This window comes from Ursus maritimus, unplaced genomic scaffold, assembly GCF_017311325.1.
Source record: "Ursus maritimus isolate PB19 unplaced genomic scaffold, ASM1731132v1 scaffold_6, whole genome shotgun sequence".
Lineage (NCBI taxonomy): Eukaryota > Metazoa > Chordata > Mammalia > Carnivora > Ursidae > Ursus > Ursus maritimus.
In genome coordinates this window covers 51781692-51805575 of record NW_024426774.1, presented here as the reverse complement: position 1 = coordinate 51805575, position 23884 = coordinate 51781692, and the positions used below count along the sequence as shown (strand labels likewise).

General features: G+C 45.6%; 1 protein-coding gene across 2 annotated transcripts in view; it reads left to right on the top strand.

Annotated features, from left to right (window-relative positions):
• ARHGAP25 (Rho GTPase activating protein 25) overlaps positions 1-23565 on the top strand; it is an 84061-nt gene extending 60496 nt beyond the window's left edge. For both annotated transcript variants that reach the window (XM_008699947.2, XM_008699948.2), the window contains exons 5-11: positions 4835-5042; positions 10405-10537; positions 13521-13594; positions 15201-15322; positions 16145-16341; positions 19100-19632; positions 22669-23565. In XM_008699947.2, the coding sequence (XP_008698169.2) occupies positions 4835-5042; positions 10405-10537; positions 13521-13594; positions 15201-15322; positions 16145-16341; positions 19100-19632; positions 22669-22876 (1475 nt within the window). In that variant the 3' untranslated portion in view covers positions 22877-23565. The remainder of the gene's footprint in view (positions 1-4834; positions 5043-10404; positions 10538-13520; positions 13595-15200; positions 15323-16144; positions 16342-19099; positions 19633-22668) is intronic.
• The last annotated feature ends 319 nt before the right edge of the window (positions 23566-23884 follow it).

Here is a 23884-nt window from a genome sequence, read left to right as displayed (position 1 = left end):
GTGAACCAGACGGGCTGTCTACCTTTGAGGAGCCCACAGTCCAGTAGAAGAGAGACATTTTTAAAACTAAGCTACACGAGAAGTGGTAGGATAGAGCTAACCTATAGGGAGTTCTGTGAGGACAGAGGGAGGGACCAGTTCCCTCTGAGAAGACAGTTGGAACTTCTGCTGCTGGAAAATCAGGCTCCCAGGTGGGGAGAGGGAGGAAGGGTATTAGCTCCAGAGTTTTCAAAAGCAAAGACCTTTTTTCATTCTTTTTATCATAATCTCTAGCTACCAAAGAGGCTGGCCCACAGCAGTTGCTCAGTTTGCATTTGCTGAATGATTTTGTGAATTCCAGTGGAAGGCGTTTACAAAAAACAGAGCTGCAAAAGAAACCATCACAACAATTTTGACGTTAGCAGCAAGGACGGAGAAGAGAGATGGTTTCGTTTAGAAAGCGTTGATTGGTTTGGAGGGAAAGAGGGTGTTGCAGACAATCCCAACACTTACACTTTAGCTGATGAGGTTTGTTGAGTGCAGGCACCTTGTGTTGATGGCTTTGTATTCTCCATGCCTAGGAAAGTGCCTGATGCTTGACTGCTTGAGTGACAGAATGCTATTGCCTGGGGAGAAGGCTACAGGATAAGCAGTGATTTGGGAGTGTTGGGGGTGGGATGAGAGTGAGATTGGAGAAGACACTGGGAGAGCTGCCATTAGACATTGGAGGGGAAAGGATGGGTAGATAGATAGATCGATTGATCTGGACCAGACATGTGGATTTACAAGTTTGTGGGTGATAGCCAAATGTATGGAATCATAGGAACTTTGCCAAAGACAATGTCTAGAGGGAGGAGACAACTGAGCTGGAATGCCGGGAAGTGACACACTGAAGGAGCAGGTGGAGGAGGAAGCACAGTATAGAGACTGCGGAGGAGCCGGCAGGACGATGGGAATGGAATGAGAGTAGATGGTTTTGTCATCTACTGTAGGGAGAAAGTCTTGATGAGGAAGGAGAATCAATAGCATCAAGAGTCTTCGGGGAAGCCCAGCAGGGTATGGAATGAACATAGGCTATGTCTGGCCATTAGGAGGGCACCGGAAATTTTACTGAGTGGATTGGATGGAAAGAGGCAGGCTGATGAAACCAGACTGGGATGGGTTGAGAGGCTGAGAGGTTGATAAGTGAAGAAGTAGAGGCTGTGAAGATGGAAATAGACATGTTCTTTCATGAATATACTGATGAAGAGAAGGAAGGCAAGCAGTGGTCATTTGAGAGCTGGGGCAGGAAGTTATTGTTTAATAAGTTAGCAGACTTAGACTCACTTGGGCTCTTTTGATTGAAAACAGGAAAATTTAAGATATAAAAGCGACGGAGTGAAGTCCTGGAAGAGGTGCGAAAGGATGGAGCCCCAGGCTGAAAAGGCAACATCTTAGAGGAAAGCACAGTGTCCTTTTCTTCCTCTGAGAGAAGACAGACAGACAGAGGAGGAGGGACCAGAAAGGCAGGGACTGGGGATGAGAGAGTCATCATGACGTCCTCCACTTAGGGAGAGAAGGGAAAGAGGAGCCAAGGTCATCTGCTGAGACAGAGAAGGGAAGGAAGGGGTGGTGAGTGCAAGGCGAATGGGGAAGATTTGGAACCAAGGTTTTACAGAGAGCGGGAACATAACCTTCTATGATATGGAATGCTGTGTTCCTGGGAGCTCTGGTGACCAGATGAAGGTGCGGAGAGGGTACTGGGAGTCAGCCGAGCCAGTGGGAAGTGGGTTTACTGGTGAGAGTGGCACCCCAATGACTGACTGTGGAGCCTGGGAGGGATAGAGGATGAGCGCAGGATGAGGCTGAGAGGCTGTGATGGTGAGAAAAATTATAGGACTTGCTACCCAAAGGGTTGTAAGAAGGAGCTGGATTCCAAGTCACCTGCAAAGAGAGCATCTGCCTCTGGACCTCAGGAATGGAGTTCCCATTTGACAGCTCTGGAATTTCCACATCCATCCCCACATTGTGCTTGGGATATGGTTCCCTATCGGGGTCCAGGGGGCCCCTTGAGCCTGAGTTTCAGCTGCTCTGAAACACATCTGCCTCCCCCTTTGAGGTGCCCCTCAAGGGATTTTTACAAATGCCATGTGGTCTATGTTTTAAGTCAGATTATTTCAATCATTTCCTTCCATATCTATTCATCTTCTTTCACAGACCTATAGGAACCAAATTCTGTGCTGCTGTTGACATTCTCTAATTGTTTCTCATTATATTGCATGTTGTCATTTCATTTTCATAACTCGAGTGTAAGTTTATTGAAAGCAAGAACCATATCCTATGTTTTCTTGTCCGTATTATCCATTCCACATGGCCTGTTGCTGGCACGCAATGAATGTTAAGGTGAGGCTGAATTCTTCATGGAGGAGATCTCTACTAGTATTTAAACTAAAGAAATGCCACGGTTATCATTAATCATGGAAAGCACTTGCTTAAAGATGAAACAATTCTTTAAGTAATTCAGCAAAACACACTGTCTATCTACCTTGTGCCAGGCCCCATGCTGACTACTGGGGATGAAAAGAGAGCATCCCCATACTCCCAGCATTGGGGAACATAGTCACGCAGAGGGTCTGGATACATACAAGTAATTACCATACAGCGTCAGAAGGGATTGGGATGTAAGGAATACAGGTACACAAAGTAGGGACAGAGTGTCTCAGGCTGGGGTCAAGGAAAGCTTGGCAGACGTGATATTTGAGTCAAGCCGAGGAAGAAAAATAGAATTCCAGCAGACAAAGAAGGAGAGATGAACAGACTGGGCAATGAGAAGACCATCCAAGGGCATGAAGACTAAAGAGTGCTGTGGGTTTTGGGAACATCAGGGTGGGGTGCCTTGGGGAGCATGACCTGAAGTCAGGCTAGAGAGGTAGGTGGGGGTCAGACCGAATGCCAGCCCAAGCAATGCCAGCCCCAACTTTCAAACTTCAGCCACAAAATATTTAATCAAACAGTCTCACTGAAATACAGTAAGTAAAACAGACAAGAGCCCAGCAGATCTGGTGGGGAGTAGGGAGAGTACAGGGAGCCCCCCCACCGCCCCATGCTCAGCTCCTCCTAGATTCACTGCCCTCACTTCCCAGCACCCAGTGTGATGAGGGAGGGGCTGCAGAGGAAGCCTCTAGGACTTTGAGGGGTAATTTGGAAAATGCTATTGTGACAATTGGGGAAGAAGGGGATGACTATTAAGAACAGGGTTGAGGGGCAGGGGAGTGTGCTTAGGTAAATTGGAGGCGGTTTAGAAAGGTTAGCAGCAGGAGAGCTTTGACCATGTGGGAAGAGAACAGACCACAGCTGTCATAAGTGAGAGAGTAGTCTAGCCTGGCTTAGGGCAGCGGGTGGGAGTGCAGGGAATGCATAGATTCGAGAGCTTTGTACAGCTCTTTACAGGTGGAATCCACATTAATAAGAGACTAGGTACAGGGGACCAGCCAAAGAGGGAACCATGGGGAAAACCAAAGGATTTTGGGAAGCAGTGTCCTGGCAATTGAAATGGTCTGTCCTAATTATGACAGACGGAAAATCAGGCAGGACAGAGCTGAAGCCATGACTTGTCTTCTGAGCCTCCAGGAACCAAAGGGCCTGGGGGCCTGGTGGGAGAATGGGTAGTCGATGACTGTCCTGATTTAACAACTAACCTTGTTATACCACTAGGGTGGGGAAATTAGAGAGCCAAGTACTGACAGGGCCGGGTTAGAGCTGGTCCACACATGCTTTGCTGGAGGCAGTGTAATTTGGAAAAATATTTTTGGACAACAATTTGCATACCATTGAGTCATAAAAATGTTCAAACCACTTGACCTAGTAATTCTACATGTGGGAATTTGCCCCAAGGAACTAGTTCAAAAGAGTGAAAAGCCTATGTTCACCTATCCAATTGTTAATTAATTCATTAAGCAATTAATTAGAAATTATACATTGCACCGAATATAGCCCAGGAACTCTGTTAGGTGGATAAGCATGTTCACCGTGGCAATTTTTAAAATAATAAAACATATGGGGTGCCTGGGTGGCTCGGTCAGTTGGGTGTCCAACTCTGGATTTAGCCTCAGTTCTTGATCCCGGGTCCTAGGATCAAGCCCTGCGTCGGGCTCCTCGCTCAACAGGGAATCTGATTGAGGATTCTCCTTCTCCCTCTGCTCCTCCTCCCGCTCATACTCTCTTTCTCTAATAGATAAATATATCTTAAAAAAATAAATATAGCAAAGCGTAGTAAAACCATCTAAATTATTAAAAATGCCGCACCGGTTTAATACAGTAGGAGACATCTGTGCAATAGAATGTGATATTTTGATGCTGTATGACACGAGCAGAATTCAAAACTGCCTGCTTGCTGCTGTGGTTAAGAGTACATTCTCTTCAGTTTGCTGCCTGGGCTTGAATTCTGACTACCATGCCCTGGCACCTGACCTTGGCAAGCTCACTAGTGCCTCTAAGGCTCAGTGTCTTTAGTAGTAAGGTGAGTATAACAATTCTGCTACCTCATAGGGTTGCTGTTAAGATGAAATGAGAACAGGTGTGCAAAGTGCTTAGCACAATTTCTAGCCCACCACAGGTACTCAGGAAAAGCGAGTTGTTATTCTAAATATGTAAAAATGTGGGGTAAGAGAAAAAGACGGACAGAGACTGCCCCCATTGTATAGCCCCGGGAAATATAATGGGTGACGTGTCTCCTACATTTTGTCTAGTACCATGGCACTAAAACTTGGGGTTATAGGCAACACAAGCAAATCTAGAAAGAGGGAAAGCACTTTGACCTATCCGTTCACCCAGTGGAAGTCAGATTGATGTGCAGGTCCCGTTTTTCTCTCCCCAGCTGTGTTTGGCCAGCGTTTGGATGAGACCGTGGCCTATGAGCAGAAATTCGGCCCCCACCTGGTGCCCATCCTGGTGGAGAAGTGTGCAGAGTTCATCCTCCAGCACGGCCTCAATGAAGAGGGCATCTTCCGACTGCCTGGGCAGGACAACCTGGTGAAGCAGCTCAGAGATGCTTTTGATGCCGGGGAGCGGCCCTCCTTTGACAGGTACGCTGTCCTCGCCACGCCCTCCCCCTGCCTCACTCAGGTAGGAGAAGCTCTCTCTGCCAGCTGAGCTATAGGACTCGCAGAGATACCCCCAGGCCATGGCTGGCAATAAAGAGAGCCTTTTGTTTTGCTGATCGCTTATGTGAGGAATGATGTGAACTAGAAGTAGGGCCTTGCTGAGCAGTCAAGAAACCATTTTGGATGTAGCCGAAGGGGAAGTGCCATGGCAGGAGGGGAGGAAGACGGGACCTAGCTCGAGGCCCACACTGCCGGGCTGATGAGGACTGTGGAAGAGCCGAGCTGGCTGAACAAACAGACTCAGTGTGATGGAGAACGTACCATAGCTATACCCAAGGGCTCCGATGTTCTTCCTCAGCTTTCCAGAAATGGCCAGGACTTCCTGTTAGTTTGGGAGACCACTAGTGTCCACCTCTGAACTTAGTTCTGATCGTTTTCGGAGAGAGTACGTACTGATGTCTTAGCAGACTGGCGTCCCCCCGCATCTCCCCTGTGGAGGTTGCCCAGGTTTGGTTGGGGCATATCAGCTGTGGCGACATTTCTTCTCACCGTCGCCTACCCACCCCACCTCCTCCAGCTACCCCGCCGAGGCTTTTGCTGTGCCACAGTCAGCTAGTTCAGCCTCCGCCCCGATGTGGGACTTTCTCCACCTATTGTGCAATGTTCGCCCTGGTTGCCTGTGTGTGCTTGTCCTGCTGGCAAGAAAGAGCCATTGTTCTTTCCAAATCAGCAGCCCATAAATCAAGATTTGGTGAGACAGGCCTCAGCTCTATCCAGTTTCCTAAGGTTAAAATTCCCCCAAGAAGTTATTTAGGACCTAGGAACAGGGCTGATCCTGGGAAAATCATGAACAGCTAAGTGCCATTAGCTCCCTCTCCCCACCATCCACCCCGGTCACCAGCGACGCCCATTCTCCCTCTGAAGCATCTCTGATACCGTCTGCTCTCTCCATTCTCACAGCCACTGTCTGAGTGTGGACCACCGCATGTCTGTCTTTGCTGCCGTTGGCATGCAGTAGGTTAACTTACCAAGGGTGCTGTATTTTTACAGGAAAGCCGTGGGTGGAGTTGTTACCAGAACTATAACAGGTTATGGGCATCGAATTTACGGACCTCTCAGCAGCACTATAAATTGCATTTCAGTATCAGGCACCTGTTCAATTAAGCTCACCACTTTTATATTCTGTTTTCTTCTTATGTTTTTAATTAGCTTTGAGCTGATCAGAAGATACAGGTGGGTTGTTGCTAAAGCAATGTGAACAGTCAGCCAGGAGGAATAGAGGTGATGGCAGGGGCTCGTCAGATACTTGCCCTAGGCTTGATTTTATGTACCTATAAAGTCAACCTGGGTGGTGGAGTCATAGTCTTTGATTCCCGTGAAATATTTGGGGCTGGAAAAAGGAAAGTTACACGGCTTGTCATGACCTCTCCACTCCCAGAACTAAGAAGTGGAGTTTATATACCTAGAAATAGGAGGGGTCGCCTGGAGCTCTTCAGAGGCCTCCCAGGGCCGATTCTTGGTCTATGTGATCCTTGTGGGTAGTCATCTAGACCTACATTGGTCATATATGTGGTTAGAAATCCCCCAAATTGTCTCACTGGAATGAAGAGAAACAAAGGAGCTTTTATTTGGTAGATTCCAGTGCAGCTGTATCGGATTCTCATTAAACATATACATATACATTTTAGAATCTCTTTGTTGAGTTTCTGCTGGGCTGGATACTATCCGGCCACAAAACTAATATGCTTCTGATACCTATATTTCTGTGAGAAACATACAGATGTGCCATATTTTAAGGTCAGTGCTACCAGGGGAGGATTGGCAGAGCCATCGGTGGTGCCTGGGCTAGTCTCTGGTGGATCAGGTATTGAACTCAGAAGTCACCTGGCTCCCGATTTGCCCTTAGTCCTTGACTCAAAAAAAAAAAAAAAAAAATCATTTAAAGATGTTTCATTGGGTTGAAGGAATAGCAAACTCAGGAAAAATCATGCTGGAAATTTAGACTGTAACAGTGACAACTGATTTGTCCCCGTTACGGTGGGGGCACAGACATTAAACCAAAAATTAACAGAAATAATAGTATAATTTCCATTGTGTTAGGTGTTAAAATGGAAAGCTAGATGGTACTATGAGAACATAAAACAGGAGCCTCTTTTTTAAAAAGATTTATTTATCTATTAGAGCGGTGGAGGGACAGGGGGAGAGAGAGGCTTAAGCAGACTCTGCATTGAGCCCAACCCGGGGCTTGATCTCACAACCCTGAGATAACGACCTGAGCCAAAACCAAGAGTGGGATGCTTAGTGGACTGCACCACCCTGGCACCCCAGAACAGGAGCCTTTTGACATAGTGTGGTGGATTTAGGGAGGCCCCCAAGAAGAAATCACATTTATACTCAGACACATTAAGCAGGCATGAAGAGTTAGGCAGGACAAGCAGCATTATCTCCCCCCGATAAAATGAATCAGGAAGCTTTCTCTGGTTTTAAATGTTCCAAGATGATTTACACAGATAATTGTGTTTTTTGGTTATAACTTTGAAGCATCTACACTATATCAGTGGTTATAATCCTTTCTTTTTTCTAATGTTGGATATTTTTGCTGTCGTAGTTTCTTCTGATGGAAATAGCTAGTAGCTTGTGATTTTTGTTGTTGTCATTTGTCTTCAAAAGATTCTTCTTTTTTTTTTTTTTTTAAGATTTTATGTATTTATTTGACAGAGAGAGAGAGACAGCCAGTGAGAGAGGGAACACAAGCAGGGGGAGTGGGAGAGGAAGAAGCAGTCTCCCGGTGGAGGAGCCTGATGTGGGGCTCGATCCCATAACGCCGGGACCACGCCCTGACCTGAAGGCAGATGCTTAACTGCTGTGCCACCCAGGCGCCCCTGTTTTTTTAAATCTATCATCGATACTGTCTTTCTTATTTCAAATTGTTGTTTGCAACATTTGTTGCTTGGGTGTATTTTGTGTGTTGGGGGCTGTTCCAGGCAGTGGACAGTACATCAGAGAATGGAACCGTGGAGGCAGGAGGCCAGATAGGAAGCTGGGGCAGGATCCCGGCCAAAGGCTATTACCTTCTGAAACAGAGCAGTGTAGTGGGGGGCAGGACTTAAAGAGAGCCACGTGACATTTGAATAGAATTGAGGGCCTTGGGGAGCGTAATTGGATGTGGGGTGAGGGAGAGGCCCTGGATTCTGACTAAGACCAACGACAAGGTTGCAATGCTGGGGCTGGAGGAGAAGCCACTCTGGGACTTAGGAGAACATGTGTCAGCTGGTTGTCGTTCTGTCATTTTCTTAGGAACTTCTCATGTATTTTGACAAGAGGGCTTTGCCCAGGAATATTTTTAGGCAGTGACTCAGCAGGGAAGGCTTTTCTAGAACGCCCACCTTAAGTGAATGGTTCCCACCCCCCATTTCCTGAGGTAGCCCTGGAGCACAGTCAGGGCTCTGTGCCAGTTCACGTTCTCGTTTTGAGGCAGAGAGCTCACCGGCTGCAAAGGGGGAGCCTTTTCAGGAGACAGCTCTGAACATTGGCTATCAGAAACAAACAAGCATGAGAGACTATGGACTCTGAGAAACAAACTGAGGGCTTCAGAGGGGAGGGGGGTGGGGGAATGGGATAGGCTGGTGATGGGTAGTAAGGAGGGCACATATTGCATGGTGCACTGGGTGTTATATGCAACTAATGAATCATGGAACTTTACATCAAAAACCAGGGATGTACTGTATGGTGACTAACATAATATAATAAAAAAATATAATAATAATAATAAAAAAGAAACAAAGCGAAAAACTTCTTAGGACGTCAAGGCAGAGCTTTACAGTTGAGTCCTGATGTTCTTGCGTCTGCTCCCTCCACTGCCTCCGTCCTCCTCCTCTGCCCAAACCGACCCCTCCTGTCCCTTCTCCAGGAGGCACTTCTCCAGGCAATTCTATATTTCCCACCGCTGAAACTGAGGAGACACTCACACGGTCTGAGCCCCTTGCCACATCATAGCTTTTCAAAGTAGCACCCGGACAGTTGCTCAAGACCAGTTCTTTTTGACATGAAGTCAATCAATACGAAGTAAATGATTTCTTCACTAATGAACGTCAAGCATATGGCAGAGTCAGACTTACTTTCTCTTCCAGAGGTGCAGACCAAATGCCGCAGCTCTGTAAACCCGGGGTCAGCGGACGCTGATGAAGGGCCACGCACGAAACGCTGAGGCTTTGCGGCTGCGGCTGCTCCGCTCTTAGCAGAGTCACAGCGCCAAATCGGCCAACGACGATGCAAGAAGGATGCCCATGACTGTATTCCTGTAACACTGTGTGGAGGAGGAAATTCAAATTTCATATTGTCACGGGCCGTGAAATAGGCTTCTTTTGAGTTTTGTTCCCAACCATTTTAAAATGTAAAATCTGTTCTTCGCTCAGAGGCTGTACAAATACAGGCAGTGGGCCAGACTTGACTCCTGGGCCGTGGTTTGCCTGCTCCTGCTGTAAGCTGGAGAAGCTGAACCGGAAAACCCGAGCCTCCTTCAGTGAACAGGCGGTCGTCTGAATGCCGTGGGTCTGCAGCAGGACCTCTGCTCCCTACCCTCCGGGCTGATAGCTGTGCTCCCTTCCCCACGCTGTAACTCCTTGCTGCTCTTCTGATCTTGTCCCCATGGCTCCCCAACCCTGCACTGGGGGTCCCTTTCCCATAATTCCATACAATCCCAGCTGCTGGCCTTCCTTGTCATGGTACTAAACTCACCATATTGTAAGGACTTGGTAACGTGGGAGTCCGCACAGCTCTGGGGCTCAGTGAGGCCAGGTGTCCCGTGTATCGCTCCGGTTCACTGCTGAAATTGCAGTGCTCGACCTGGTATCTTGTACCTGGTAGCTTCTCTCAATGCTGACTGTTTGAATGCATGATTGTGTAAATATTATGCATGAATCCCAGAAATGTTTTAAGCTCTCTGAGGGTTTAAAGAGATCACGGACCATGGATATAAATGAGTTAGCACATGAAAAATTAGAGACTAAGTAGAGAACGCAAAATTGTGAGGTACTAAGTGACTTGGAGAAAAAAGAAAGAGACGAAGACAAAAATAATTTAATAAGATTCATGAAAAGGTCGACCTTGAACTTACTTTTGATGTAGTGGGTGGAAGAGTTAAAGAAAGAAGTGTTGGGGGACATTTTTTCAGAAGATTAGCAAAGGTGTTTTGTTTGGATACATCTTTATCAGACTCTGCTCCTTTGTGAAACTCCCTTTTGGAACCTGGGATTCTATTCGGTGGATCACCAAGGGGAAGGTGAGGAATGTTCTGGAGTTTCACTTTCAAAGAATATTGCTTTTTTTTTTTTTTTTTTTGCAGAGAGACAGACGTGCACACAGTGGCCTCCCTGTTAAAGCTCTACCTCCGAGACCTCCCGGAGCCCGTGGTTCCCTGGAGCCAGTATGAGGGGTTCCTGCTCTGCGGGCAGCTCATGAATGCAGATGAGGCCAAGGTTTGTATCTCATTAGAATTAGTTGTCCTGCTGCAGAAGAAGGTGATGATGACTGAACGCTATTCTGGTGGGCAAGCAAGTGGGTCAGGGGATCCATACCTTTGAGAGAGATATTTTGTCAAACTGGAACTTGGTCAGCAACAAAAGGCAATTGAAGCCAATCATAGTGACAGCCTTGCTGGGACGTAACAATCCAATGCAGAACTATCATTGACTACACCCAAGTCACTTTAAAATTAATAAGAGAAAGAGGAAGCTTCTGAGAAGGGTTTCAAGCAATATGGCCTCGCTGAGACCCTGTGGGACACAAGGAGAGGCTGTCGAGGTCCGGTGAGAGGCAAGAATGTTCTAGTTCCACGGTGAATGAATGTCAGGCATGGGCATACAAGGACTGCATGTGCCAGAGAAAGGAAGGACAAGGAGTTTTCTTTATTCTTTTCCGCTGCAGCTGCTTACGGGGCTGTGCTCAGTGTCTGCGGCTGCGTGCTTGTTAGAGTGCACACGTTTGCCGGCAGGATTTGTGATCTTACGTAAATTATTTCCTGAAAGGTCTTAAAGTCAGCAGTCGCCACACTGGAGTCATGTTAATTAAACAAACCAGCCAACAAAAGAAACCAGGAAAACCCATCTAACAACTATAAAACCTTCGTGGTTTTTAACCAGGATTTGCAAAACCAAATGCCCGAGGAATACGTTTATGTTATACTGCTAACAATTGGGGTCTAACTCCCCACTCTGGGGGTGTTAGTTCTTAGCACTACTTTGTTAAACCTCTCTTTGGCAAAGTGGTGCATGGAAAAGCTTACGGTGAAGACCTGGATTTAACTTTGATTTTGCCTTTAGGCAAATTAAGCATTTTCGACAAGAGTTTACTTACTTAGAGCAACAGAACATTCTGTAACGGTGGAACCGGTACATAGTTGCATCGATCAGGATGATAACCACTAACCACACATGGTTATTGGGCCTTGAAATGTGGCCGGTTCAGCTGGAGAAGCAAATTCCGAATTTTATTTTATTTTATTATTTAAATAGTCACATGTGTCAAGTAGCTGTTGTACTGGACAGCACAAACGGAGGCAAATTTCGTAATAACATCTGCTATACTTAGGATTGTTTTGAGGACAAAGGATAAGAGGTAGGTGAGTGATATTTTTAAATTATTGGTTTAAGGAGAGGTGTATTCTCTGTTTTAGAATTTGTTATATAGTATACCCCAGAACATAATAATTGTATTTATATATCTATCTATATCTATCTATATCTATATCTATATCTATATCTATATCTATATCTATATCTATATCTATATCTATATCTATATCTATATATATCAGGTTATTATCATTTTTAAACAACAGAACGATAGTACCCTGGACCTGGTAGAAAGCATAGCTGTGAGAACATGTCTCCTGACTCAGGATGAAGAGCCCATGATTTAAGTGGATCCTGGTACAAGAAAAGCAGTGATTTTGTATTTCAACATTAGGAAACGAGAGGGAGGATACAGATGCCGCTAACACGCTGGAAGCAGTTTGGCTATTTTCTGCCACAAAAGTTAGGCTGTGTGATCTCGTATAGATCTTCCTCAGCAGCATAAGGCAAATGCAGACACTCATGGCGACAGCCCTCCTGGGATGTAACAGTCCAATGAAGAACGGGACTAGAATCAAATACTCCAAGCCACTTTAAAATTAGTAGCTGAGTGTATGATTTTGGGCAGGATTTATGAACTTTTTTGTGGGGGGTGAGACGAGGACATGACAAGTCTTAATTAATATAAGCATATCAGCTCACCTTTGTCAAAGTAATAACACTTTAAGGAATGAGGTGTAAAAGTTGGCTAAAAAGACGAGTGTTTCACGCAACCTCTCACCCCCCAGCTCCAGGGAAAGCCAAGGAGGTACAGGGACGCAGATCTGACAATAAGAGTCTCACCCCTGAACTTCCCCACTTAGGACCCACTTCTCCCAACTTCCTCCATCTCAACACATTTGAGTTTCTAATCTGTGGTAATGCACATCCGGGCAGGGCAGAGGGACGACGGCCTCCCTCATGGGTGAAAACGTGGCTGGGGTGGTAGCTGGGAGCCCTGAGTCTACAGCAACCTCTGCGAAGAATTCACTCGTTAAACTGAAGAGGAGGGAATCCCACTATGAAGCGGGCATTCTGGATACAGAGGGTTTGCCCCAAGTCACTGCATGCACGCTCACAGGCCGTAGGGTGCGTTTTCTCCAGGACGAGCTGCTCAGAGTTGAGGGAACCTGCATGTCTCATGTTAACTGGCGCGCTTTCTCAATCATGATGTTACCGGCAGTGACTACAGACCCTACAGGCAGCTGCGGGTAGAAAGAGCTAAGAAAAGCTCTCTGTCCTTCCTCTCCCTGGCACATGCATTCCTTGTACGACAGTCTAGGGAGCTAGAACATTCTGACCTTTACCTGCCCCACCACCCCCTGGATTAGTCAGCCTATCTTGTGTCCCAGCAGGTCTCAGCAAGGCCCTATTGCCTAAAACCCTTCTTAGAAGCTTCCTTCTTCTCTCAATACTGATTTTTTTTTCCTTCTCTTGGGGTATTCGGTTTTAAATACCAAATGGCTTGGGGTATTCGGTTACGATCCAGTTCTTTACTGGAACGTTACATCTCAGGCATTCACTAAGCAAACAGTTATTATATGAGGTGTCAAATCGCCCTTGCCTTAGAGTAGCTCTGAGTTGGGGAAGAGGGTATGATTAGAGACAAATTAAAAAAATGTGCTGTAAAAAAAAACCCCGTGAGCCTCTCCATACTATTTCTTGCAGCTTCCTGTGAATTTATAATTATTTCAAAGTAAAAAGCTTTTTTAAAAAAACACCAGAACTGTGGCAACAGGAGTGACTGCCCGTGCCGCTCTGCACAGATCACCGATCATGTCCCCTACGTTCCAGAGTCTCCTTGCCGGCGAATGAGCATGCTCGTTTACGGTGTAAAATCTCTTCCCAGGCTCAGCAGGAGTTGGTGAAGCAGCTGTCCATCCTTCCGCGAGATAACTATAATCTCCTGAGCTACATATGCCGGTAAGAGTCCCCTGGCATCCGTTTCCAGCCGCATCAGAAGGCAGCCCCCGGTTAGAGGAGGAAAGAGTGTCTCTGTGAACTCAGAGCTTCTGGTCCAGACCTTGGGAAGGTCAGCTGTATTCACACAGCACTGAAGTAGTTCCCTTTATCCGCAAGATAATTTAAAGGATCCACTGAAAGTCTGATTGGCACACAAAGTGAACATGCCTCCTCCCTCAGGCCTGCCCCCGTGCTGCCCAGAGTCCTGGGACATGCAGTAACACCCAGAATCCTTACAACGTTTCTAGAATTATCTCCCACCTTCTCAACTCTGGGGCTATAACTTAGTGCCCTGGAGACATTCACGGCACCATGTAACGTATAGATTGACCCAGGTCTGTCTGAGCTGGGCGCCTGGATCTCTATGCCAGACAGAGCTGAAATTTATCTTCTTTTTAAAAAATAATTTGTTGTAGTTTCCATGTTATAAAAGTGATACATGCTTGATGTGGAAACCAGGAAAATACAACATACTATAAAAAAGAAATAAGGAGAATACACAATGGGTATTAAGGAGGGCACATATTGCATGGAGCACTGGGTGTTATACGCAAACAATGAATCATGGAACACTACATCAAAAACTAAGGATGTGGTGACTAACATAACGTAATAACAAAAATAATAATACACAATGTCCTCACTCAGAAAAATCACTATTACTGCTTGGTCATGTTTCCTTCTGGATGTTTTTTGAATTTCTATGAAAGATATTTACATACATCAATATAAATATAGGGGAACAATTTTTTGTATGTATTTGTATCCTGCTGGTTTTGGCTTAATATTATATTGTGAGCATTTCCCCATGTCATAAAATAGGATTATAAATAACTGTAATATTCCATAATGTTTCCTCATTTGAAAACATCACCATTTGTTTGATAATTTCTATGTATTTGGAATTTTAAGTCGCTTCAGCCTGTCCATTTAAAAATGGGTTTTGGAGAAGGTATTTAGAAGTTCCTTCACTGGTATTTTCAGTTTTCTTTTTCTGTGTGTGTGTGTGTGTGTGTGTGTTTATAAGGAAGCTGAGAGGTACATGCCTCCAATGGGTGGAATTATAGTAAAAATTCATTGCTGAGTTGTTGAGCACCCACTGAAAATTTGGGACGCTGGGTGCTGTAATTGGAGGATGAGAGCAAAGAGGCACCGTGGATTCCCTTCTGTGACATCTCCTCATGATAAAGTTTCCGTCTCTGGAAACTTGGGTGGGTTGAGTGCTGAGAATCCTAGAGATAAGCCTATAAAGTCGGGATGAGGGGTAGTCACATACCCATTTGAGTTTTTCTGGTTTCCTCTTAGCTCCCTGAACCGGAACCTACCTCCTGCTGAAGGGGTGCCCTATCCCAAGCCCCCACACCACCCCCAGCAGCATGGCAGACCCCTCCTGGTTTCTCTTCCTCTTTGATCTTGAATCTTCAGGGTGAAGCTAAACTCATGTGGGCCCATTCCTGAGACTAGAAGGAAGGAGATGGGATCCATCTTTGAGGTCTCATTGGTACCTGGAAGTGTACCTTCTGGCAACTTCCTATTTCCTACTATGGGATTTCCTGGCTGCCCACAGGTTCCTACATGAAATCCAGCTCAACTGTGGTGTTAACAAGATGAGCGTGGATAACCTGGCTACCGTGATTGGTGTGAATCTCATCAGGTCGAAAGTCGAAGACCCTGCTGTGATCATGAGAGGTACAGCTGGTCCTGTGGGGAAGGCAGGTGCAGAGGAAGTGACAGCAATTACCTAGCTACCAAAGTGCATTGCAATTTGCCAAGCATTTTCCGTTGGTTACCTTGCCCCAAGTGTGAAATAGCCCTGTGAAAGGAGCAAGGCAGAAGTTATGTCCATTTTCCAGATCACAGCAGAGCAGAGAGGTTAAAAATTGACCCGATGGTCACACAGTACAATAGGCTAGCAAAAAACAGTATTTCTTAGTCTTTTATGACTTTTAAATACTCTTAGCCAGAGAAAGCAAGTTTGCAAGAAAGTGGAGAAAGCAAGTTTAATTTTATAAGACAACTCAAAAGAAAAGGTTACTTATAAAGTTGTGTTGAAAAGGCTTCTGTGGCTGTGTCTTGGTTCAGTGAGCAAAAGTCCTGGCATAGAGTACTGATGTCTGCCATGGATTTGGAAAAGCAGTATGCCTGGCACATATTTACTATGCGTGCAATAAGAGATCAGATGACATACTGAGGACCATATCAGGGGAGAAAGATGTCTCCATTTTCTCTACTATTATATTGCCTATTTTCTGATCAAGACTGACCCACAGGACTGTATAGGCTGAAAATAACCCTCTTTCACCCTACTCCCATATCCTTCTTCTCTCCCTTCCCTTTCACCGCAAATCTCCTACCTCAAGCAATTTAGAAGGGTCCCATGAGAAGCAAAATGAGGTCCTCTTGGGCCCTGTGGTTTTAGAGCCAAGCTTAGAGACATCCCATGGGTGGAGATCCTGAGGACTGCCCACCTCCTGCCGTGGTCCAGCTCTACAGATCCCTTTCTTCTTTCAGGGACTCCTCAAATCCAAAGAGTGATGACCATGATGATCAGAGACCATGAAGTTCTCTTCCCCAAGTCCAAGGATGTACCCCTGTCACCCCCTGCTCAGAAAAATGACCCTAAGAAACCTCCAGTAGCTCGAAGCTCTGTGGGCTGGGATGCCACCGAAGACCCTCCAATTTCTAGGACAGATAGCTTCAGTAACACGGTAAGATGCAGAGAACCTTCTTCCTTCCATCTGACTCTTCCTTTAGTCCAAGTCATTCCATGTAGGAGCTCGTCTAGGGTGTCAATTTGAGGAGTTTTAGATGATGCCATGACAGTGGGCACAGATGGTACAGACCCATTGGAATGCATCTTGAAAGCCTGGCCTCTTTCAAAATCTAATCTCTGTTGGCATCCTGGAGGTGGGGTTAGTGACACGTGTGCCAGTCTCCTAATGACTGAGCAATGGGAGTCCTCACTAAAGCCCACTCTAATAGGGAAGCCTTTCCGAACACAGTCCAGGAAAGTTCAATAGGGGAAATTATATATCACATTGTAAGTGTTTGAGTGAGAGTTGTTGAAAATTCCGGGTGAAAGTCCAGAGACAACTGGTTTCCTGCTAACCCGTGAAACGTGATTTCTTTCTCAGAGTATGTGATGTGTTCATGTAATATTTCTCATTCCCTGATAAGCTGTCTCAGCAATGTCACCCCCCTCATTTGTACTGAAGGGTTGGCGCTCACGTTCCCAATGTCAAAAAACTCTGCAATCTCTGAAATGTAGACTAGTTGAGGCCAGTAATTTACAAAGCTCAAGTATTTTTATATATTTATAGAGACAAATATTTAAAAAAACATGAACTTTATGTAGCAGCTTGATTCTTTGTGTGTGACCAAGAGATGAATTTAAAATTTCTGGTTGACCCAGTAATGTAAGTTGTCTATAGTACTGTTCGTCCTGAGGATAATTAAGAAAGTATTGAAAAAAAGGTAGGCAGTGGTTATGATTTTTCTTAGGTGATGTCTGTACACAATGCATTTTACCAACACTCGCAAATTAAATTAATATTTAGAAATTTTCATACTTCATATAATGAAATCTTATTAGCGGTCCTTGAGAGTAGACATCGTTATGCTTATTTGACAGGTTTCTACTATATATTTTAACAGTGCGGGCAGCTATGGTCAGGCACTGTGCTGGGAAACGTAAGTCGCCTCTGGGGTCCTCACCATAACTGGGCAGAATTTGTTGTCCACATTTTATCGTTCAGGAGCTGAGTCTCAGGGAGGTTGACCAGCTGGCCCAAGGTGGCAGCACTAGGACGCTACAGGATGAGATTTAGCTCTAGTTCTCACCTCGAGGCCCCAGTGCTTCTGATTCCAGGTGGGGTTGTGGAAGCAGGTGATTAGCTAGAGTGATTAGAAGGAGAGCTTGAGCCTTGATTTCCTCATTCTTTTTCTTCTTCTTTTTTTCTTTTTAATTTAAAAATATATATACATGGTTCAAAAAAGTTAAAATGAGAAAAAGATATACATTGAGAAATCCTGCTCCCTCTGCTATCTCCATCCACCCCATCCTTCCCCGCGTTCATTAGTTTCATACTTACCCGTCCAGTGTTCTTTTATGCAAATATAAATAGATATGAATGTAAATTATTTATTTTTTACACGGTAAAATTCTCTTGCTCTCTCTCTAAACACACATACACACAGACAGGCGTGCACATGCACACACACATACACACACGCTACTCTTTATCTTACATTTTTCCATATAAGATTATATCTTGGAGACTTTTTTATGTCAATACATGGACAGGCCTCTCATCTGACCAGGTTGATTTCATTCCTTTGTACAACAAACAAGGCTGCAATGAATAGCCTTGACCATGCTTCATTTTATACTCAGGTAGATGTATTTCTGGGATAAATTCCCAGAATTGGGATTGCTGAGTCAGAGGGTAAGTAGATTTGTGTGTAATTTTTACTAAAATTGTCAAATAGAGGTTGTGCCATTTTGTACTTCCACCAGCAATGCCCAAAAGAGCCTGTTTCATTACAGTTTCACTAGCAAAATGTGTTTTCAAATTTAGGAAGGTGTCTTATCTGATAGGTGAAAACTGGTATTTCACTAATTTATTTTTATTTATTTATTTTTTTTGAGAGAGAGTGAGCACGTAAGTGCATATGTGAGGGGGGTGGGCCAACAGAGGGAGAGGGAGAGAGAATCTTAAGCTGGGCATGGAGCCCAGGTGGGGCTTGATCTCAGGACCTGAGCCGAAATCAAGAGTTGGACACTTAACTGACTGAGCCACCCCGGTACCCTGATATTTCAGTAATTTTAATTTGGGTTTGGGTTTCTTTAATAATGAGAGAAGCTGAACATCTTTTCTTATGTGTAAGGGCTTGTTGCATTTTTCTTTTCCTCTGTGGACCATCTGGTCCTGTCCTTTGTCCATATTTTTGTTGGTCTTTTTCTTCTCAATTTGTATGAACTTTATACATGAGAGAGTAGCTCGTTGTCTGTGATATGTATGGCAGATATTTTTGCTGTTTTGTCATTTCTTTTTTGATTTTATATATGGTGATTTCTCTGTTTTATTTTTGTTCTTTTTTATTTGGGGGGTCACGGAAACCCATGTAGGTTGAATTTATAGAACTTGTATTTTATGGCTTTTGGATTTTGAGTTCTAGTTGGAAGTCCTCCTTGTCCTCAAGCTATGGAAGAATCCTAGTTTAAGACTCTCTTACCACTAATAGAAAATTGATTTTTAGAGCATGAGTTAGTTCCCTTTCAGTGCAATATCATTTTGAAAAAACAGCACACAGATAATCAATAATGTGATGAATTAAGAGGTGGTCTTCTAATTAAGAGTTTCATGGGTGTGCAGCCAGGAGATTCTTTCAAGTTGCTAATCCTTATCCTGGGGACCTGACACACAGGAAAAAACCCATGTGACATCCGTGACCATTTCTTTCTAGACCAGCGACTCAGACACAACCAGCCCCACTGGACAACGGCCGAGCGATGGGTGTCTGGAAGAGAGCAATAAAGCCCCCAGGGAAAAGCTTGGAGATTGGAAGCTTCAGTCACGAAAAAGGACTCAGACACTCCCCAATCGGAAATGCTTCTTGACGTCAGCATTTCAAGGTGCCAACAGCAGCAAAGTGGAGATCTTTAAAAATGAGTTCTGGTCACCTTCTTCAGAGGGAAAGGCCGGGGAAGGGCACAGGAGAACGATGTCTCAAGGTGTGCCCCCCTGTCCCGACTCCCAGCGGACTTCCACCTATGATAACGTTCCTGCCCCGCCTGGGACCCCTGAGAATGAGGCCGCCTCCATCTCTTCCCACGCTTGTGACTCCAAGAGAGAAACTCTTGCCAGCCCCCAGTCTGAAACCGGGCCTGGAAAAAAGAACTCTGGAGAAGAGGAACTTGAATCCTTGCAGAGGGTGGTCCAGGAGCTGCGAAAGGAAATAGAAACACAGAAGCAAATGTATGAGGAACAGATTAAAAAGTAAGTCACCTGCAGAGGGGCCTCGGGCAGCCCCTCGGCTTCCATTTTCAGAAGGAACAGGGAAATTGTTCTCCTCTGCCAAAGAAGTGATATTTGAAACCTCGGGTTTAGAGAATACAGTAATCTCTAGCAGTTGGGCTTAACTGAGGAAAGGGGTAAAGGGAATGATGAGAGGACTACATTAGTGAAAACTCTGAGTTTTAGGTTAAACTCATGAAAAGTTAAGTATGTAGTTTATGCAGCTTAAGCGACTCTTTCCAAATAGTGGTTCTTTAAGGATCGACGTGCTCTAAAAATTAAGAGGAACTTGAAATTTTTTTCATATTAATGTGATTCATCCCTTCTGAAAATATTTATTGAGCACGTGCTGTGTGCCACATACCATCCCAGCTGCTGGGGAATGGCACTGAACAAAGCAGACAAAGTCCTTGTGCTTATAGAACTTTCCTTCTAGCAGGAACAGACAGACAATATATATACGGGTAATTAAACTATATGCATGTCAGATGGTGGAACATGCTATGGGGGAGATAAAGCAGGACAGGAGGTTGGGGGGCTCAAGAAGGGGGTTCCTATGTTAGATAGGGTGGTCAGGAAGCCTTCACTGAGATGGTGGCATTAAAGCAAAGGCCTGAAGAGAAGAGGGAATGAGTCAGGCCCACCTATGGGAGAAGAGCAGGCCAGGTAAGGAGAAGCGAAGGTGCAGAGGGCACGGAAGGGAGCAGGTCTGGTATGTTCACGCATGGGAAGAGTGGTGGTAAGCTGGAGCAGTGGGGAATAGTCGATAGGGGAGAGGACAGACGAGGGCAGGGGGCCTTGCCAGCCACCTTCAATCCTGTGTGAGGCAGAGCTTCTGTTCAGATCTACTTGACTAAAACTTCACCCAATCACTGGCTTCCACTGAGCCAGGCCCCCGGGGGGTGAAGGGAAGGCTAGTGCGGAAGCCATTGCCACAATTTTCATGTATATCCTTAAGGTGTTTGGACACAAAGTGCTCTCTTGGGGAGATAAACTATTTTCTTAAAATCTTGTCCACACCACTGACTTTTCATGAGCGTAAAGCTCAGTCCAGCTTAGCCCATGTGAACACTAATCATGACGTAGTACAATGTGAACTAGTGGGGTTTTCAAATTATGGCTACTTTTTCAGTCCATTAAGGCTCAGGTACAGGAAAGGAAGACTTTTCTGAGCCTTCGTTCTCGGTTTCCTCCACAGAGGGCTGCCCATCTAAAAGCAAAATTGGGTCCTTTGTCTAAGCCCGTCTAAAAGCAAAATTAGGTCCTTTGTCTAAGAACCTGAGCTCAGTCATTTGTAGGACCACAACACTCATGTGCCATCTTGTCTGTGACGGAAGCAGCCCCAGAGATGTTTCCCAGTGCACTCTCACGGGAATGTCAGTGACAGGGAAAGACCCAGCTGCCATGGAGGGCCATCCGTCCTGAATGGAATCAAGTCCTCTGAATTCACCCATCAGAGGGGTCCTCCATCCTCAGCAGAGAGAGGAGAATTCACAGTCCATAGCGCCTGCTCTGAGCTTTGTGTTTCAGACACACCCTCTCACGTAATCCCCACAGCAATGCTGTAAAATAGACAACATCCCCATTTTACAGAAGAAATGGGGGCTCAGGAAGCATAAAAAGATTCCTCAGGAGGCACACAACTAATCTTCAGGAGGGCTGGGATTTGAACCTGGGTCAGTCAGGCTCCTGAGGCCACCCAGATTCTACCTCTCCACCGGAATCAGTGGTCAAAATCTAGCAGTGGTCTCTCAGTTGAGATTTCTCCCAAAGCAAGAGGGCAGCAAGAGTCAACTTGGAGAAGAAAACTGGATTTGTAATGAGAGGGCCAGAAGGAATGAGACTCATTTAGCTGTAGGAAGAAATAGGCAGGGGAAGGCAAGCGCCAGAGAATGAGCCAAAGCACCCGAAAGACAGAAGCCAGACTGGCCTCAAAAGGGAGCTTGAGTTTCTATAAAAAAAATAGTCCAGTTGGGGAGGGAGGCACGGGGCAGGGAGGCAGCACCTCACAGAATGAAATTCTGAAGCCAATTTCCAATCATGCAATCTCCCCACAGTCCTGAAATTTCCTCTTTGGGCTTAAAAATGGCATTGTACCCTCATTCCTGGGAGTTGATGCAGCACAGCCTGGCAGAGCAGGGAGCACCTGGGGCCAGACTAAGATTTGGGCTAGTAACAGGGGAACTTCTGGGAATTCAGAAACCCAACAGATTCTTCTTTTTTTTTTTTTATAATTTTTATTTTGTTATATCAGTCACCATACAGTACATCCCCAGTTTTTGATGCAATGTTCCATGATTCATTATTTGCATATAACACCCAGTGCACCATGCAGTACATGCCCTCCTTACTACCCATCACCGGCCTAGTCCGATCCCCCAACCCCCTCCCCTCTGAAGCCCTCAGTTTGTTTCCCAGAGTCCACAGTCTCTCTTGGTTCATTCCCCCTTCCCAACAGATTCTTCACCTGAAGTGAGGGTGGGGAGGCCAGGGCCCCTGCTCTCAAAGGGCAGTTCCCAAACTTCTCCAAATCTCCACCCCTAGGGGGCCTTAATAAGAGAAGGCACCGGTCCTCCCCCTGGAAGCAGGGTGGGCAGGCACTCATATGTGCGAAGATGTTGGGATTCTGGAATATGGGGCTTCAGCAGTCAGTCAACATTTCTGTTGAGCAGGACATGTGCAAGGGGCTGTGGAGGTGAAAAAATATATATATTAGAAGTGGTTCCTTCTTTCAAAGACTTTATTATCTGGTGGAAGATACAAAACATAGAACGACATGAAAAACGACAACACAAAAGATGTCACAAGATCATGTTAAATGACAAAAGAGGGGCTCAGACATGCCCTGGGAATTCAGTTTTCCTGAGAAGTCTGCATGTGGGGGGTGGAACAGGAGGTATAAGCTGGATATGGGACTTGTGATGTAGGAAGAAAAAGGACAGAGCATGTGAGCAAGGGTGAAGGGAGAGTCTAGACGTCATACCCTGTTCTTTCATTCTGTTATTTCCTTCCTTGTAGCCTTGAGAAGGAAAATTATGACGTCTGGGCCAAGGTGGTGAGACTCAATGAAGAACTGGAGAAGGAGAAGAAGAAATCTGCAGCCTTGGAAATCAGTCTCCGCAATGTGGAGCGCTCCCGGGAGGATGTTGAGAGGAGGAACAAGACCCTGGAAGAAGAAGTCAAAGAATTTGTCAAATCGATGAAAGAACCCAAGGCCGATGCTTGAGGGTCCCACGTACACCATGAAGACAGCCCGCAAGGCCCACCCAACATGCTCCCTTTCTCGGTGCTACCTGATGACTGGAAAGCAAAATTACTCCCTAGGAGGGAGAAGACATTTGTGGGGGGAAACATCACTTTTCCCAGTAAAATAAATCGATGGAATTTGCAGGAAGATGAGGGTGAGCAGGGACATGTGGGGACATCTATGACCCTTGTGGCTGTATTCAAAAGGATTGCATTATTCCACGGTCATCTCAGGCCGAGTGAAAGGGAACCTTCCATGGGCTGGGTGATTACATCCAATGGAGACATTTGAAGGAGGACACATCCCAGGACCCTGGCAACAGGCTGGCCCCAACCAAGGCTGGACTGAGGCATTAGTTCTTTTTTTCTCTTTGTGGAACAATTCATCTAGTCAGATGGCCTCACAGTGTCCTTGAGACACAGGGGCAGAAAATGACATTTAGCTTTCTTGTACTCACCTGTGGTGAGCTGTGCTGTGGGGTGGGGTGGGGGGGCTGCACCTGCTGACCAGAGCCCCATTCTGTAACCCCTTCCATGATGCACATTCCCTAGGGGCTGGAAACTCAAGATTATTATTAGACGAAGACAAAAGAAGGAATAAACTTTGTATTTATGAAGGCAAAATTGATGAGAAAAGCCTCTTCAAATAAAGCAAAAAAAAAAAAAAAAGGCAGTGCTGTTGGTAATGGTTACAGACACCTTTATGAGCCTTAGTAAAGGTGCCCCTTCCTTGAGGCAGACGCACTCCTCTCCGGGCACACGGCATGGTGAGCAGGGCCTGGCCTGGGTTCCAGTCCCGACCTGCCTTTCCATGGCCACAGTTGTATATGGCTGGCCTGTGAACAGAGGCCTTCTCCACTTGATGGGACTTCCTTAGAGGCTGGCTGGGGGTTAGATAGAAAAAGTCATGATAATATTTTTTCTGTCTCACCAAAATGCAAGTGATTTCACTCTAGAGAGGGACCAGAGGCACTGGAGGGCAGCTGGG